The sequence below is a fragment of the Mya arenaria genome, chromosome 17, assembly GCF_026914265.1.
Source record: "Mya arenaria isolate MELC-2E11 chromosome 17, ASM2691426v1".
Taxonomy (NCBI): Eukaryota; Metazoa; Mollusca; class Bivalvia; order Myida; family Myidae; genus Mya; species Mya arenaria.
In genome coordinates, this window is record NC_069138.1 from 55,776,988 (window position 1) to 55,794,685 (window position 17,698).

Genomic DNA, 17,698 nt, shown 5'->3' on the forward strand with positions numbered 1-17,698 from the left:
CAATTATTTACGTGGTACCATTTTATTGCTTTTATCAGCGACCCTCAAGGCTAACAAAATTGATCTAACCTTCACATATGGCGGTAAAATAAGTCGGCTAAATATTCTTCAATTGGATTATGCCTACTCAAAAAAATATTTCGACCAATAAGCAAGTAAATAAGTAAAATAATAAAAGTAAAATAGACAAATGATTGATAAGATAAATAAATTACATACTCAGCATTTATAGTCTATTATATAAATTACAAAGTTCATGATATTAAAGATAATAAGTTAATAACTATGTGGGAATAAATGAATGAATAAATGAAGAGTGAGTGAGTGAGTGAGTGAGTGAGTGAGTGAGTGAGTGAGTGAGTGAGTGAGTGAGTGAGTGAGTGAGTGAGTGAGTGAGTGAGTGAGTGAGTGAGTGAGTGAGTGAGTGAGTGAGTGAGTGAGTGAGTGAGTGAGTGAGTGAGTGAGTGAGTGAGTGAGTGAGTGAGTGAGTGAGTGAGTGAGTGAGTGAGTGAGTGAGTGAGTGAGTGAGTGAGTGAGTGAGTGAGTGAGTGAGTGAGTGAGTGAGTGAGTGAGTGAGTGAGTGAGTGAGTGAGTGAGTGAGTGAGTGAGTGAGTGAGTGAGTGAGTGAGTGAGTGAGTGAGTGAGTGAGTGAGTGAGTGAGTGAGTGAGTGAGTGAGTGAGTGAGTGAGTGAGTGAGTTTTGGGTGGGTGGGTTTGGGTGGGTGCTTGGATGGATGGATAGATGGATGGATGGATGGATGGATTGATGATGGATGGATGATTAAATAAATGAATAATTGAATCAAAGAACGAACGAACGAACAAACGAATGAATGAATGAATCAAACAATCAGCAAATAAACTAAACAACCAATCAATCAATCAATCAATCAATCAATCAATCAACCAACCAATCATTAAATCAATCAATGATAAATGAATCCATATCAGGGGAATGAGTTAAAAATACTGAAACGATAAAAAACTTTATAAATTACACTTCCTTCATTCAGCTAACGCATATAATTCACATCGTCACTTGTGTTTCATGGTGTCCACTTGAAATACAACTTAACTTTAAAGAGATATAAATCTTACATACTTTGTAGTGAATACAAGTTATGAAGTACACTTCAGAGTATAACAATGGTTATAATTACCAAAGCTATTCTATCGCCCTTCACTGTTTAAATAAGGGGAATATTGAATACGGAAAAATAAAATGCACAAGATTGCATACAGATCCTCTATATCACTATTTTAATTCATTCTAGAGGTTTTATATTAAAATTGGAATTTAATATCGGTATTATTTGTGAATTTGTTAGCAAATGGTTGATGCAATAAGTGTCATGTTTATGCTTGACATTAATAAAACTTTGATTTATACTCAGACAAAAAAGGCACTCACTTTCATACAAACACATGATTAGTGTAAAGTTTCATCAAAACGGCTTAAACGAATCCCAAACAAAAACGAGCTCAATGCTAGTGGAATATTGTATAGATCTGCATATGAGAGAATTAATTCGTTTTCTCTAAAACACTCCATAATATTCTCCTAAAATAATTACATGCAAAACGAGCGAAATAGTGTGCTGAAAACGGTAGATAACAATAACACTAAACCTGCCCTCTTAAGCAATAGATTCCATTTTAGAGCAATGATAAAACATATCTGCAAACTTTAAATAAACTATATTCCCTAGTCTACAGTTATACAAAATAAATCTACCTTGCACACTTTCAAACTCCTTAAACAAATCCTTATGGAAATTAGTTCTTATTGTTTTACGCACTTGAAATGCTAATGTGCCTTTGATGATGGCTTTCCCTCTCGACCAGTTGATCTCTAAACCTTGATCCTGGTACTACAAAGTCGCGATTTCGTCTCTGTGTATAACCTTAAGTACTTCATTTTAGCCTTATTATTATTATTCCATCGTCTGGTTCATGTACGCTTCTAAAGGAAACTTTTTAGTTTGTCAATAAAGTGGATTTATATTGTCGGATGTGTAACAAATTAGTGCAAATATTGGCCTTTTGATGGCAAATCTCATAATATATGCTGACTGGTGCATATAAGTATTCGGGGATGTTGTTGATGTTTGATTTATAAATTTCGTCTACTCTTTCTACAATTTTTCAATTATTTTAAATCGTATAACTTCGAATAAATTTCCGTTGGCCTTTTATTGTCTAATGGTTTGTCCTTGTATAAATAAAGGCTGATATCAGACTTTGGGTGAAAGTTTACAACTCGCGAAAGAATTGTCAGTGTTTGAATAATCGCCACTACATATTATATGGCACAGTTTGTTTTATTTTAATAAAAATTTGTTCTATGATCTGAGTATGTGTGTTTCAGTTCCAGTCGAACCTCGTTGTCTCGAACTCGTTTGGCTCGATTTCATCGTCGGCTCGAACTGGATGCAAAGAACCGATTTGTGAATTATTCAGTAAGTCTTCTCGCTTGGCTCGAACTTCCTGAAGCTCGAAGTATTTTACCATTCCCTGGGTGTTCGAGCCAACGGGGCTCGACTGTGTTACCAAAGATCAATTGTCTCATTGAGAAAGCTTATAGAAGTTTTTAAGGCTATCGGGCTCACCCCTCTATAGTTTCCATTGCCATAAATTCCATGCGTATTTTCTTCAGGTAATAATCATATATTTAATTATAGGTTTTAGGTCACCTTTAATAATTATGCATCTGTTTCATAATGATTCCATATGTGCTTAGATTTTTAATAACTACCATTGGAGACACACACTACTTCATTACTTAATCTTAAAGGGGCTGTCTCACGTATGATAAAATAGCGGGAAAAAAGAAAATTGTCGAAAACTGACCTAAACTTGGGATCAATGTGTATAATCCATTGAAACTCACTAACTGAAGTACCACATATTTTACAATTTATTTAAGTTAAGCAGTTATTTCGTGTTTTTTTTCATTAAAAAAGATTACTGGGTATGTCTACCAGGTAGAATTCATTCCTTATGCGTGATTGGCTAGTCGGTGTTGTCACGTGATATTACCGAGGTAGGTGTATAGCTTGATTATGTCACTCGAACAGAATAAGCCTTTGTAGCGCAGTGAGTAAGACGATTGACTACATTTTTTTGCGACGCGGGTTCGAACCCGGTCTTCGACACATTTTTTTTTTACATTTTGGTACTTTTTTATAATTATGATATCAAAGCGTAACACATTCTATTAGATAATTGTCCTGAGATTCGTTACAGAAAAAAACTTTATTTGGTGCCAATCTGTGACACAGTCCCTTTAATTTGACTGAGTAAAAATAAGTTTTCTAGTTTTTTTCATATGAAGAAAGATTTGTTTTTACCCCAAATCGGACATTTTTTAATCGAAATTCTTTATCATTAACCCCATGATACACGTCAAAGAGTACCATTGTTACTCTTCGTTTAAAAATCATTTCTGTATCTGCACATAAAAATGGATCTAGCTACGCACTCAGACACACAAATTCACACAAATATCAAAATTTCATTAATAAATTATTGATGTTGGGGATACCTCATGCCGATTAGCAAAAGTAGAGACTTTATTGAATTGGCGGATTTCAAACTTGTTTTAAACATAGCCCTTTTCGACCTGCGATGTAGACGGCCATAACTGTGGTTTGACAATATCAATTTATAAACCAAAGCACCCACGTTTTGAATATAAAATTGGTTGAATTGATTAATCCAAACGTTTCTTTGTCAGATGAGGCGTATTGTGACGCACACGACATAAGAGGCTTTGATTTACTTAACGAGATGACCATCGTCAGAGTACGACCAATACGAAATATTAGCATACTTTATCGGTTATCCAATGACTCTAAAAAGGGTTAATTAACATTTAAAATAAAAGGGCTGATCAAACGTCTGTCAATAATGCGCGTGCGATAAATGAACCACCACAAGGCAAAATTGGGTTTCGAAGAGGTGTTTTTAAGGTTCATTTCTTTGCCAGCATTATATATGTATCCTTTCTTTCAAACTTTTACATGAGCAGTTTAGCAGGTTTTATCATTTGAATTCAACCGTAAAGTTCTTCACAAATATGGTAAATTGCAAGAACAGTATAATGTTCAATACATTTACAGATTAAACAAAATGCCTTGCGGACTTAGCCACAATGCATCCTATGGACGTGAGCAGACCTTTATAACCTCTACAAAGTATTGTGGCTGGCTTTGACTGCTTCTATAACATAGAAAATATTACCAGGAAGTTATTTCAAGTAAATAAATGGTCAATATAATTCGTGTTTGAAAATATATCATCAAGAAACCACACGACGTTGTTTATGCATTATACGATAGTCTGGAGCATATTTGGCCCAAAACATGTTCATACAAAAGATTTTTCTGTTTGATTGCAAACATTTTTTCAACGAATTTCTGATGAAGGTTTCCTTTGTTGGAATAAGGAGACCTTAACTCTTTGGCACATCTAAACACTTTACAAATGATGTATATTTTACATTTCCAATTTACCTCACAAATAAATGAAAATTAAAATACGGTTAAAACTGACCACGGCCTTTAATCGGCCGATGATCTAACACCTTTTATCCCAAATGTCCAAGTATTTGAACAATTCAATCTCGGACAACGTAACGGGCCTTTATCAGTTGTGAATAGTTTACTCTGGGCTGGCCACAGATAACGTGCATTTAATGTGCAAAAAGGCCTTTCACATCGACAATGCATCATATATATTCTCTTATACTGCGATATTTAAACTGACTAAACTATGAAGTTGACGCCCGAAAGTCTACACGTCCACGTTTCAGTTTTCTTCGAGCATATATTACCAGAAACCGAAATTATGGTATCCAGGTTTCGCAAATGGGGTTTATTTTCTGCATCCGGGCTCAGACATTTGAAATACCCAGCTGTCATAGAGTAAATATTTGGGCGCATCGCGTGGGCTTGATGACTATATAGGACTTTGCGGTTCGATAGAAGTCGTGAATGTTGAGATTTTTGCGTGACAACAAACAAACAAACAAAATTGGCAAACGTTTTGATGTTTAACATGTGGGTGTTGATACTGCATTGAACAACACGTTTTTACATTCGTTTTCAATATTGTATCGCTTGAAATTATAAGGGATACGTAACCCATTTGACATTGAGCTTAAGTCTCATGTTGAATTATTTATTGATAACTTTGATGGTTTAATGGCAGTTCAATTTGTGTCAACGCCTCCTTAAGGACCTTAAAAAATGTGATATATTGGCAGTTCAGTTTGCGACAACGCCTTCTAAAGGAAATTTAGACATGTAATATTATGCCTTACAATGATATAAGCAACCTACCGAGCCTAGTTTGTATCATAAATCTGACATAATTTGGATCTTGAGAGGTTAACAATGCAATAGAATAGCCGATGAGAACATTCTTATTTCTAATAGCAGATACAAACACACTGACATTAATCCTGGTCCCGAAACATACATTTATTAGTGTGGCCTTTGATACTTACATAGTTATAGGCCTCATACCGAGCTCTTCTTTGGCACCAACTTTCGTGTGACCTTGGGCCTTTATTAACCACACCCCCTAGCAACCAAGGTGGCGTGTCCAAAACGGCCGCCAACGCCTCGCATTTGGCGCATCTTCGCTTTGTTAGTATCACTTCCGTAGGTTTTGTAATCGTCATAGTTTCTGCAAGAAATTAAAACATTGAACATTTTTGATTTCTGATTTTTTAAATGCAAAAGAATATTTTGTTGTCATTGTAAGAGTCTATATTTTACTAGTTAAGTTTTCTTTTGACGGAGAAGAGCAGTATACTGCCAATAAATGCTAACTTAATAAACTGTTTATGTTACAAGTTTCAGGTAATATAGATCGAGTTATTTGTTGGTCTTCTAAACGATTCAGTCGCTGCTTACTAATCGTTTACAAGACCAAAAATATATCACAGTTTTAGTGTTTGCTGAGTGCTCATATGTGGCATATGATTTAGGCAAAGATATAAAAAAGATAGCTACGTAGCCATTAAATCCCCATTTAAAATAGCGCCAAATATCGCTCAAAAACCTATACTGTGAGCCTTACATGACTTATTTGAAATTTGGTGGTTGTTTTTGATAGTTAGTGGTCAGCAATTGTTTTTGTCCAATGAGAAGGCAGTATTTCTTAATAGTTTCCATACATTAACTTCTGGTCCCAATTTCTCGAAACTTCTTAAGTCCTTTATAACAGGATTAAGCTAAACTCACTATTTTTGTTGTTTTATAATATGCGTTATATTTACTTCTTTTAGAGTTTTTATGAATTATGTGTGAACATTCTGAAAGCTAATTAGAAGAAACCATTTTTCATTTATCAAAATTCATTATTAGTATGTATTTTGGCTAATTGAAATAAGCAACTTAAACCTTTTAAGCTTAAGAAGTTTCGAGAAATTGGGGCCAGAAGATTAGCAGTCAGCTGTTATTTATTCAACAAACGTTTAGCGGTAGCTATAAAGAGTTGCTGGTCCATCTAGCAGGTAATATACACAATTAACAACAGACCACTAAACAGTTAAAGTATGTATGCACTTATACAAAATAAATGGTTATGAGACTCTGAGTCGCATCAAACCATTTATTTGTATAAGTACTAACAACGTTAAACCATTATATTTTTAATGTAAATTTGGCGGTAATCTGCTTAATGGTGTCTGACGATCTCATTGACGGAGGCATGGACGTAAACACTAAATATATGTATACACGCATGCTAATTTTATATCTAGAACATCCGTTTTTCACATAGTTATGTATGATACCTTATATAGATTCAATTTATTTGACTGAAGACCCGGGTATGAATAGTTTCATACATAAAAATAAGCTTCCGTCTAAGTCGTGCATAATCTATGACTTAAAAAATAATAATTTACAAATAGGAAAGAAAATAATGATATGAGATAAAACAGGATGCTCGTTTATAAATAAATACTAGGATGTAATTGTCAATGAAATATCAAAACCGCAAATTTTAGAATGTCTGATGAAATATACAGTGAAACTGATTTCTAACCGAAAAGTGAAAATGATACCTACCTGCGCAAGCTTCTTATCCTGTAATCATTAACGTATAGTTGTAAAAGCTCTTAAGAATATACTCCATTCAATCAGTTAAACATATAAATATTATTTTCACCATTTTCGGAGGAGAAAAACATAACCAAACATTGGGGAGTGTGATGATTTAAAGTGTTAACTTTAAGAAGAAAGAAAGGCTAAATGTACTATAAACTTAGGCGTATACATACATCTACAGTAGGTACATAATGCATTAGGTAGCGCAGAGCATGTCCTTAAGGAGCTGCGAACCGTATCGTTACTGTGTGAAGCTATTTATCAAATGCCGCATTACGTGAATGAACTATATAGCTAGGTATACTCTTGCGGTATTAGTGAATACCTGACTATACTGATTCGCCTTGGCTAATGTTTCTATTGAATAAATAATAAAGATCATTGTTGAAATACTGTAATGATAAATCAACTGCAATGAAATTCAAATTTGAAAACACATCAAAATTATATATATAATGTGAAGTTTCGGTATCAAAGAGTACAAAAAATACAATATAGATGTTTTCAGATGCATTATTTTATAATTATTTAACTGTTTTGTACCAAAATTGCAGAACAAAATACAATTTTTGTATATATACGTTTCCTTAATTTCAAGCAGTGTTAGTTTATTCAACAGTATTATGGGTGAAATATTTATTGAGAAAACTACAAACCGGAAGAAAAAGTAGAATGTTTGTTAAACTGAATGGCATACCCAAATATTTGGGGACTTTGTTTCTATAGCACAACTCGGGGCGATTGGTCTTTTCTAATGCTAGAGCCATAAACTCTGCGTCACTGAAGTTCACATTCCGACCAGAACCTCAGCAACTTGCATGGAGAACAGCAATGTAAGGATTTATATCAGAAATAACGGAGGGCGATATTGACAGAGCACTTCATTTTAACCATATCATAAATTATCTTATCGGAAATATTTATACATGTCAACAGTTTAACTCACTTGACATGAGAGTATGCTATCGTTACAAGACGGTAATGTAAACGATGACTGCGCACTGCATTGTTGAATGCATAAAAGTAAACGACTGACTCAAGATACATAAATTTGCCTCAAAAAATACGTTTTGTCGAAAACAGCAGACCTAATGTAATGCCTATTATGAATAATCCAAGTACGAGGTTTAAACTTAAAAGTTCAGAAAACCCTATTTTAATTTGTGTTGGCGTGTTTGTGTTTGAAAGACACAATCTATGATTTTATCAAATGTTCTGATAATTAATTTTACGTAAATCGATTCTGACGAAGGCACCAACAAATCTATAGTTTCCTAGCATATATTTCAGTCAATCCGATTTTCCACCAAGGCTTACTTTAAACTAGTATCAGTTGTAAACGGTAGCATATACTTAAATGTCTGTTTTCTCGGGAATACTACATACATGTATAAAAGAATCGACTTACACTAACATAAGTTCGTACTATTCTAGTATGCTCAAAATAAATTCAATTTTAATTTAATTTAGGTTATATATATAAATTCATGATAAAAAAATAATGATGCCCTTACTTTACTAAAAACGTTAAAACAGAACATTAGAAATAAATGAATAATTAGTATCTCTTGCCACGAATCTACCAATTTCCATAGGTGTTACCCATTTCCAAATACATGTAGTAACTATTTCTGAACGCTTAACAATTTAAAATTGTAAGAAAAAAAGCCTATTCATGTCAGAAATCTGCTTGTGTCGCCTGCGCATGCATAGCATGGCATGCTTTTTTTTGTATACTTCTTGTGTTTCCAGGGCGGATGGGAAAATCCTGCCATAGTGCACGTACTGAAGCACTCGCGGGAGTAGACACATGTATGGGCCTTTCAGCTCTTATTTTCATAGGCCGGTGAGTTTTATGAAAATAGCTGTATACGTGTCTGAGTTTTAAACGACAATGCCACTTTACATGCTACGATACCTTGCACTCTACGTACTTGGTGAGAAAAAACGCCGTTTAAATTGCTTGAACCACAAAATGTGATGACCATAGGCGGCTCCAGGGGGGGGGGGGGCGGACCCGGCGCCCCCCCTAAAATTATATGTATAAATTATTAATATCGTTCCATCATTGTAGATAGCTTTTAAGGTTATGATTTGCTCCACACAAAAAAATAGATCTCGATTTACCGTGGTTGTATCGAACATCTATTTGGCCACATTGGACTCTTACGAAACATAATTGGTCCGAGACGTTGTGGAACGCTCTTATCGATTAAATTATCTATTATGACGTATTCAGTAGAATGTGTTAGCGTTTGGCTATCCTCCATTTTTACGGCTATACGCAGGAAGTAAAACGCCGTTCAATCGGACACATGCGTAGTTTTGTAGTGAATATCGGACGGCTGAAATACATGCGGGGAATATCGGACACAACAGTCATTTTAATAAAATATGTTCTGGTTTTATTCGACATTGTGTTAAATGTATTAACCCTGAGAAGTCAGTGAAACAGACGTTTGCTCGTCTGTTTCACTTTTCGGATCGTTCGTCATAATAATAATAATAATAATAATAATAATAATAATAATAATAATAATAACAACTTTATTTAACGAAGGTTACATACTAAGTGTACAATCATTACAGACATACTACTTATTTCCAACATGGTCTTCACACAAAAAGTATTACAAAAACACATGTACTATACATATTAAGCAACATACAAAACATACATTCACACTATCACTATCATACATTTCTTCGACAAACACAACTCAGTTTAATATGATGATTATAAATTGCAATAATTTCATACTGTAAATAATGTAGATATATTCAGTAAAACCACATTCAATCAATATATTTACATATTTGGTAGTATCCATTACAAGTTGTTGCAAGAATGTCATATACGTACATTAACACAATTCATGTAAACAATGAACTATTTATTATAATGTGATTTAAATAAAGTGTCAAGATTTTTTGTTCATGTGATAAAATTATTTTGCCAATAAGTAGCCTTTTAATGCATGTTTAAAGGCTGGTAGCTTATCTTGACATTTTATGTATGTAGGAAGATTATTCCAAATTTTCATTGCTTTATAGGCAAATGTATTTTTGATATAGTTTGTTCTAGGTTTTACAACAAAAAGATCCTTGTTTTCTGAAGAACGCAAGTTATTATAATGAATAAATACAATGTACAGAATAGCACCCAGCAGACTACGTTCTGTGCAAACATTTTTTTTTTATTTGTCTTCACATTTCTATGACTTTGGAAGTATTTTAAAGTTTATTACTATAAGCGACTGTCTTATGCTAAACAAATCTGTTCGAAAGATTGATATGGCGGGAGTGTCAAACAGCTTTGAATCATATCAGACGCCGAGTAGCTTGTCATCTTATATGGATCCAAGCTGTTTCCATATTAATTATATCATCAGCCGGAAAGGAGTTAATATTTCACCTTCTCTGAATATATTCGCAGAAGTCAGTATAAAGCGACTTAAAACAATAAACTAGAAATGAATGGCAGTAAATTTAGAATAAGATCAGACGCTGCTTTGGATGTACGGCATATGATCTGACTCTGCACTGTTAACAACTCAAAATAACCACATGCCGTCTACATTGATAAGTTAAGACCCTGCTCAGATCAGACGACACGTAACGTAGAATACTTAATCGGACAAAAACATTGTCCTACTGCAGTACAATGCTTACATCATCATCATCATCATCCTCATTAATCGCCAAGTAAGATATCAATTTTACCGAGTGCAAAAGTCAGAGGTGTCTTTAGATCATAAAACATAAATAAAAGCCTCCACGACCGTTCATGCAAATCTATGTGGATTGCTTGAATTAATGCATTAAATGAAACTTGACATGAGGACCCTTAACATATTTGCCGAGCGTCTAAAACTTTACAAAACAGGACTTTTAAATTTTAAACTTTATAAATATAGCGTAGATCTGGATCTACAACCTTTTATAATTATTTAAATGAATATAAGATTTCTAAATGATTTAATAACATGTGTGTTTTCTTATTTACCGACTGCCACCGCCCAGACTTACTTTATGAGAGGTAGCATCGTTAAAAACTCAATCGACAGTACGGAGAAATTGCTAAAATGAATTACCTTGCGAGCTTTTAATTCACTTTCTGCTCACCGGTCAAATTATTTTGCCGAGGTGTTCCAAATTGTAAAAAAATATGGCTGATCCTCCAAGTTCAAAGCGCGGAAAATTTCAAATAAGACTTAGAGGGCAAAGAACAGTTACCAGTTTTTTCACAAGGAGGACTCCGGATTCTGAACAAAAAAGGTAATCTAGTAATTTACAGTGTAATATAATAGACGTTCTCGAATACATATAAGAGATCAAATACACGAGAATTCAGCGGACTACTTGCTTAAAGCAGACACTTTCACTCGGTGTCACTGAACAAACATTAAAGTTTGACCAATAACTGTATGAATTACTTTTTCAATTTTACCAAGGTCTTTCAATTTATGCGGGGAAAAAACTTGATCTATAGGGAAGTGACGATCAGCTTAACGGCGTTACTACGTTACAAAGTGTCTCTCGCAGTTCAAGCTTTGTAAAAACAGTGTAAACTATGGAACGCCGGGGCGCAATGCTTCTTGCGAAATGCGAAATACTTCATGCTTTTTGCATAATGCTTAATGTTTTTTGCAAAACGCTTAATGCTTTATGCGAAATGCTTTTTGCGAATTGCTTAATGCGAAATTCTTTTTGCGAAATGCGAAAAGCTTCGATTCAATATTTTTACCGTTGTTAGCATAAATTGAGCAGAATCATATGTATGAAATGAAAAAAGGAACACATTAATTTGAAAAATACTTTTATCTGCATGTAATAGAGGTGAAAAATAATACGTTTGTTGTGTCTATTCATTACACCAATACAATATAATATTCAGAAACGGTAAAGTAAAGAGGTGTCCTAGAGAAAATATGCCAGAAAGTCAGTTAGATTGCGAATAGCAAGATGTGCAACTCTGTATATTACTGTAAACGCGTTAGGTTAGAAAGAGTATCGTTTCTTCCACCGTATAATAATATTTCTGTAGCAGTATCAGTAGCCTATGTCTTAAGCCTAAGTCACACATTCAAGATTTTTACTGCCGTCCTTGATAGGACCATTCCCGATTAAAATGTTTCAAAAGTCTGATCAAGATCCTGTGATTCGTGGCTGGAAATTCAAACTTATATTAAAATTTGTAAAAACATTTATTTAATCACGACAACAATCAGATATTGTTCAGGAGGCGTCCCGATCCAGTCGTTTCCAGAGAATTCGTCCCGATTATCCCGTTCTCAATCCGATTCTGATCTGATTTGTGTCTTTGTCATGGTAAAAAACGACCGAATCTGTCCCGACAGCGTCCCGATTCTCCCGAATGCGATCCGACAGAGATCAGACAGTGACCAGACAATGAACCGACGCTGACGGCAAGATCTGGACGCAATCTGGACTCAATCGGCAAGAAATGGCAATGCAAAATTTCTCCAGATCATGCCCGTTCCACAGGACACTTACCAGACAACACAGGACATTGTTACGATTTTGATCCGATACAGCAGAATCCGTCACGACATAGTCACGATTGCAATCCGACTAGACAAAATCGGCTGAGTTTCCCGAATGTTACGGGACGCACCTAACTGTCGGGAGTGCTTGGCCGACCTCTCCGGACCATTCCCGATCCGTAGGACTCTGTTACGAACATATACGACTGCGTTCAGACAGTGATAGGACATTCCAGATCATTGAGGATAGTAATCCGACTTTTTCGCTTTTCGTGTCGTAGCGCTGTCTGATCTCAAACGGGAGCCCTAATCGGCACTGTGTGAACGCCGCATTACATCCCCTTCACTGCCGGGAGCAGTTCGGAACGTGCACAATATTTCGTCCGATTCAATTTGATTGTGTTATGCCATATGCGAAATGCTTTTTGGGAAATGATTTTTGTGCAAAATGCGAGATGCTAAATGCTTTTAAATTGCTTCATGCGAAATGCGAAGGAAATCCGTTATTCAGGAGGTGTTACTATATTTAGATTTCACATAGCACGAGCTTCCGTAATTCCGTACCCGGCCATTCGATTGGTCGAAAATGAAACTATTGTTCTATATATAGCATTTGCATAACGCATTTCGCAAGAAGCATTGAGCCCCGGCGTTCCATAGTAAAAACATGCAATAGTTTAAGAGCTTGAGGCCGTCGCGAAGGCCTCCGACCCCCTGAATTACCATGAAAACACATGGGGGCCTTAGCGGCCAACAGAAGTCAATTTCAGAAGTTACGCCCCCCCCCCTAACTGAGAAAGCTGGATCCGCCACTGATGACATCGTTTACAATTGCCGGTCCAGGGGTGGGGTCACCCGGCACCCCCTAAAATCGTCAAAGTTTACTTTTATGCACCATTTCTGGCTAGAAAGTATTCAAAATAAATGATGGGGGACCTCCAAATCAATTTAGGTTCTGGGTGTGGGGCGAAAGTACAAAGGTTACGTCCCCTAAGTTACGCCCCCTCTAACGTCAAATTTTGGAACCGCCCCTGGTTTATTTTCATAGCTGCACTCGGACTTGACGATGAAAAAGAACGTCCATAATTTTAGCTTAATGTGTGTGTTATATGGTACACGTTAAACCATTAAAACAAGCAAAGAAGATGATAAGTTAAAGGACTGCGTTGTACTCGGGTCTGATCATGCAAATAAATGAAGCGCATTAGCATGAATGCACACAAAAAAGACTCTATTCTTAGTTGAAACATATTCATCCTACAACCATTGTGAAACAAGTTATAACAACATAAAATTAATAACCCGAGTTGTCACGATTTTATGCGAGTCTTGTGTTACGAGGGAAAACGGAGTACCCAGGCAGAGGAAACCCACTTGTGCAGCTTAAAATCACACTCACTCACTTTCAGCTCACTGTTCATGAATAATAAACAAAAACATGATTGTACTTGGCTTCTTAAAAATAAGTTATTCTGGTTGTAACCTGTAAAACTTAACATTTCACTGTTAACAACGTTCACAGGAATGTTGACAAATCATGAAATGTGGATATAATGCTAAACAAAGCTATTTACGAAATTGCAGCAGAACGTTCATATTGCATGAACGCACAAAAAATAAGAATCATCCTTCTACAGTAAAACTGTGATCGCTCGAGGTTGCCGGGGGACCAAGCCTAAACCTCGAGGGAACCGATGTTTCGAACGACCCGATTTTCAATTCTCCAGTCTGTTACGAAATATATTTCAGTGTATTTCGAGTATGAAGTAGTCTGTTTACTAAGACACCGATTATGCATTGTGGAAATCCCTCATATGTTCAAAGGCTGTCGTTTACTATATGTATACTAAATATAAAATGTAAAAGAAATATCAATAATTCGTGTTTTTTTTACAAAATGGCCATATTGCAAAGCAAAGTGACAAAAAGGAATTCTTTTCAGAGATTCCAATGTTGGATCGATATGGTAGTGTTTATTCATATTTGTATTACTTATTTACATTTCTCGTCATTAATTTCTCGTCATTAACTTCTCGTAATTATCTTCTAAAACGCCCATATCAACTAATATCAGTCATGCGTTAACAGTGTTAAACGGTTTTTCACACCTAATCAATTGCCAATCAACAGTCCTCAATTTTTACAACTTGCAAAAATTTGAATACCTAACAATTGTATGTTTATTTTGGAACACGCGTTCGGGAAAAAGTGTGAAATTGTGACCTCGAGGGAGCCATAACGTTTTGTGCATGATTTGTGTACTTGGGACCGAGAATATTGCTCGATTCCTCGACATAATTAAATTTCGATGCAGCGTAGGTATATTTTATATGAAAAGAGAAGGAATAAAGTTCGGGACCAAGCTCCGACCTCGAGGGAACGCCGGTTCTCGAACGACCGCTTGTTCGAACGACCGCAGTTTTACTGTATTTACCTTTTGTCAGTTTTCATTCCTTTTAAGCCCCCGAATTTCTGTTCGTCCGTACCCACATGTTTCCGATCAATAACTGAAGAACGCTACAGCCTAGGAATCTCAAACTTAGGTAATGACCAGCAGAGGAACCCTATTAATTTTGAGGTAAGTGGGTCAAAGGTTAAGGTGACCTTGAGCTGAAAAACGTTTTCCGATCAATAACTTAAGAACGCTATGACGCAGGGACATCAAACTTGGTACGCAGGTTGGTAATGACCAGCAGAGAAACCATATTGATCTTGAATATTAATTCAAAAGGTCAAGGTCTTGGTGACATTGAGCTGTAAATCCGTCTCCGATCAATAACTGATGTACGCTTAGGCCTAGATACCTCAAACTTGGTACGCTGGTTGGTAATTAACAGCAGAGAAACTATACTGATTTTGAAGTCATTATGTCAAACGGTCAAGGCGTTGGTGACCTTGAGCTGCAAATCGTTTTCCGATCAATAACTTGAGAACGCTATGACGCAGGGACATCAAACTTGGTACGCAGGTTGGTAATGACCAGCAGAGAAACCCTATTGATTTTGATCATTAATTCAAAAGGTCAAGGTCTTGGTAACCTTTAGCTGAAAATCCGTTTCGGATCTATTACTGAAGAACTCTTACTTCCAGATACCCAAAACGTGTTACGCAGGTTGAAAATGACCAGCAGATAAACTCTATTGATTTTGAGGTCAGTGGATCAAAGGTAAATGTCGTGTTTACCTTTAGCTGAAAAACTATTTCAAACTAATAACTGAAGGCCCGAAGACGATATTACAATCCACTCCATCTTGCAGTGACTTATCATTTCCATGTACATACTTGGCTCTTTAAAAATGTTTCAGGTTAATATTTCCAAACTTCATGGGAAGGTACGGTAGGTCATCATGAAAACATGTTACATACTCAAAGCTATCTGTCCATTCATGCACAAATACATACATGTCATGCATTTGTCATGTTCCTGTGACAGCTCTTGTTTGTGGTTATAACGATGTTGGTGTAGTATTTTTCACATTTTACCAGAAAATTATTGGATTTTTTTTTTATTCCTGTTCCAAATATTCATGATCTTCCAACACTTCGACCACATAAGTCACGAAAGGTCGACCGTTCATGCAAAATCAAGAAAATCAAGTATGAATGTAAAAATATATATGCCTATTATGCTACACAACACATATTACATATGGATTCCTCAGTGGTCCAGTGGTAAATTTAAGACTAGAGCACCGCCTGTGGGTGCTGCACGCTCGTCTGATTTTATACCTTTACGGTTTATAACTTATTGTACGTTTGATGAACATGTATTCCAAAGTTTGAAAGTGATAGCTTTGATAGTTTCCATGTAAGTGACCTAATACAAAACTTAACTTAAACAAGAGGCCCAAAAGGGCCTATGCTCTACTGGCATGGCTTTTGTGGTCATATTAATCCAGAGCATGTATGTAAGGGTAAAAGGCAACCGACATATAGTTTATGTTTTGTGTTTGGGTTACCTAAAAACGTAGCACGTTCAACATCTGAGCCCAGAAAGTATTGTAAGCAGATTAGCTGCATGAACTATTTTAATATGTGCAAAGTAAAAGTCATCCGACAAAAACAATTGCTTTCAAAACTGTACTCATAGTAAAAATTTCTGTAGTTTTAAAAGTTAAAAAAGTTGGTCAAAAGGTCAAAGTCAAGGGCATCCTAGGACAACATTGATCAATTTGAACAAACATTCACAATCAGTTGTGCTGAGATGGATGCACGAACACACAAAAAGATTTTCAAACCTTTCCAGATTTATGTTTACCAAACCTGTGAACCCTGGGTGTGGCCAGTAATGACACCAGGTGCATAACTTAAACATTCACAACCAATTTTGTTAAGATGAATGCGCAAACTACAGAACTTAAAGCTAAAAAATGGCCTTTGGGCTTTCAACAAGAACAAGGCAGAGTAATTCACATAATCAACTGCAGAAGCAAAAAGCAAATTGTCTCTCAAAATCCTAGTCTTGCAAATTGTCTCCCTTAACTCTAGACTTGAATTTACATGTAAACTTGGCTAAAAATAGAATTCGCTCATGCAGACCTGGCTAAAAATAGAAAGCATTTCTTTAAAACTTTCATGGCCCATAATCTAGGCGTTCATGGGCGGATCTTGCTGGTTTTCGAAAGGAACCGAGCTCTAATGAATATCTAGATACTGTACAAGTTTCATCGAGATACAATCAAAAATGAAGACTGTATCGTGTTCACAAGCAATTGTTTACAGACGCACGAACGCACGACCGCACGGACGCACATACTACGTACACATTACCATCGCATAAGCTCTACTGGCCAAAGGCCAGAAGAGCTAAAAATCAGACTTGCTAAAAATTACAGTCCAAAAATACTCCAAAATATCCCCCACCCTCCCACTACCCTTCCAAATATGTGCCTCAAAAACATGTTTGATATATTGAAGGCATTAGCGATTTATTGTCTGTAAAAAAATTATCTCAATTCAACAAAAATTGAAGAAGCTATGTCCAATTCTCAAAATCCATCAAAATTAATATTTTTTACCCCCTCCCCCCCAAAAAAAACAGGTGAAATGTGAAGAAGGGTATTAGATGAAC

At 35.8% G+C, this 17,698-nt stretch overlaps 1 protein-coding gene across 2 annotated transcripts in view; it reads right to left on the bottom strand.

Moving 5' to 3' along the window:
- The window catches only part of LOC128223804 (uncharacterized), a 78,304-nt gene that overhangs the window by 26,617 nt on the left and 33,989 nt on the right, over positions 1 to 17,698 (bottom strand). For both annotated transcript variants that reach the window (XM_052933217.1, XM_052933216.1), the window contains exon 6: positions 5,509 to 5,690. In XM_052933217.1, coding sequence (XP_052789177.1) covers positions 5,509 to 5,690 — 182 coding nt within the window. The remainder of the gene's footprint in view (positions 1 to 5,508; positions 5,691 to 17,698) is intronic.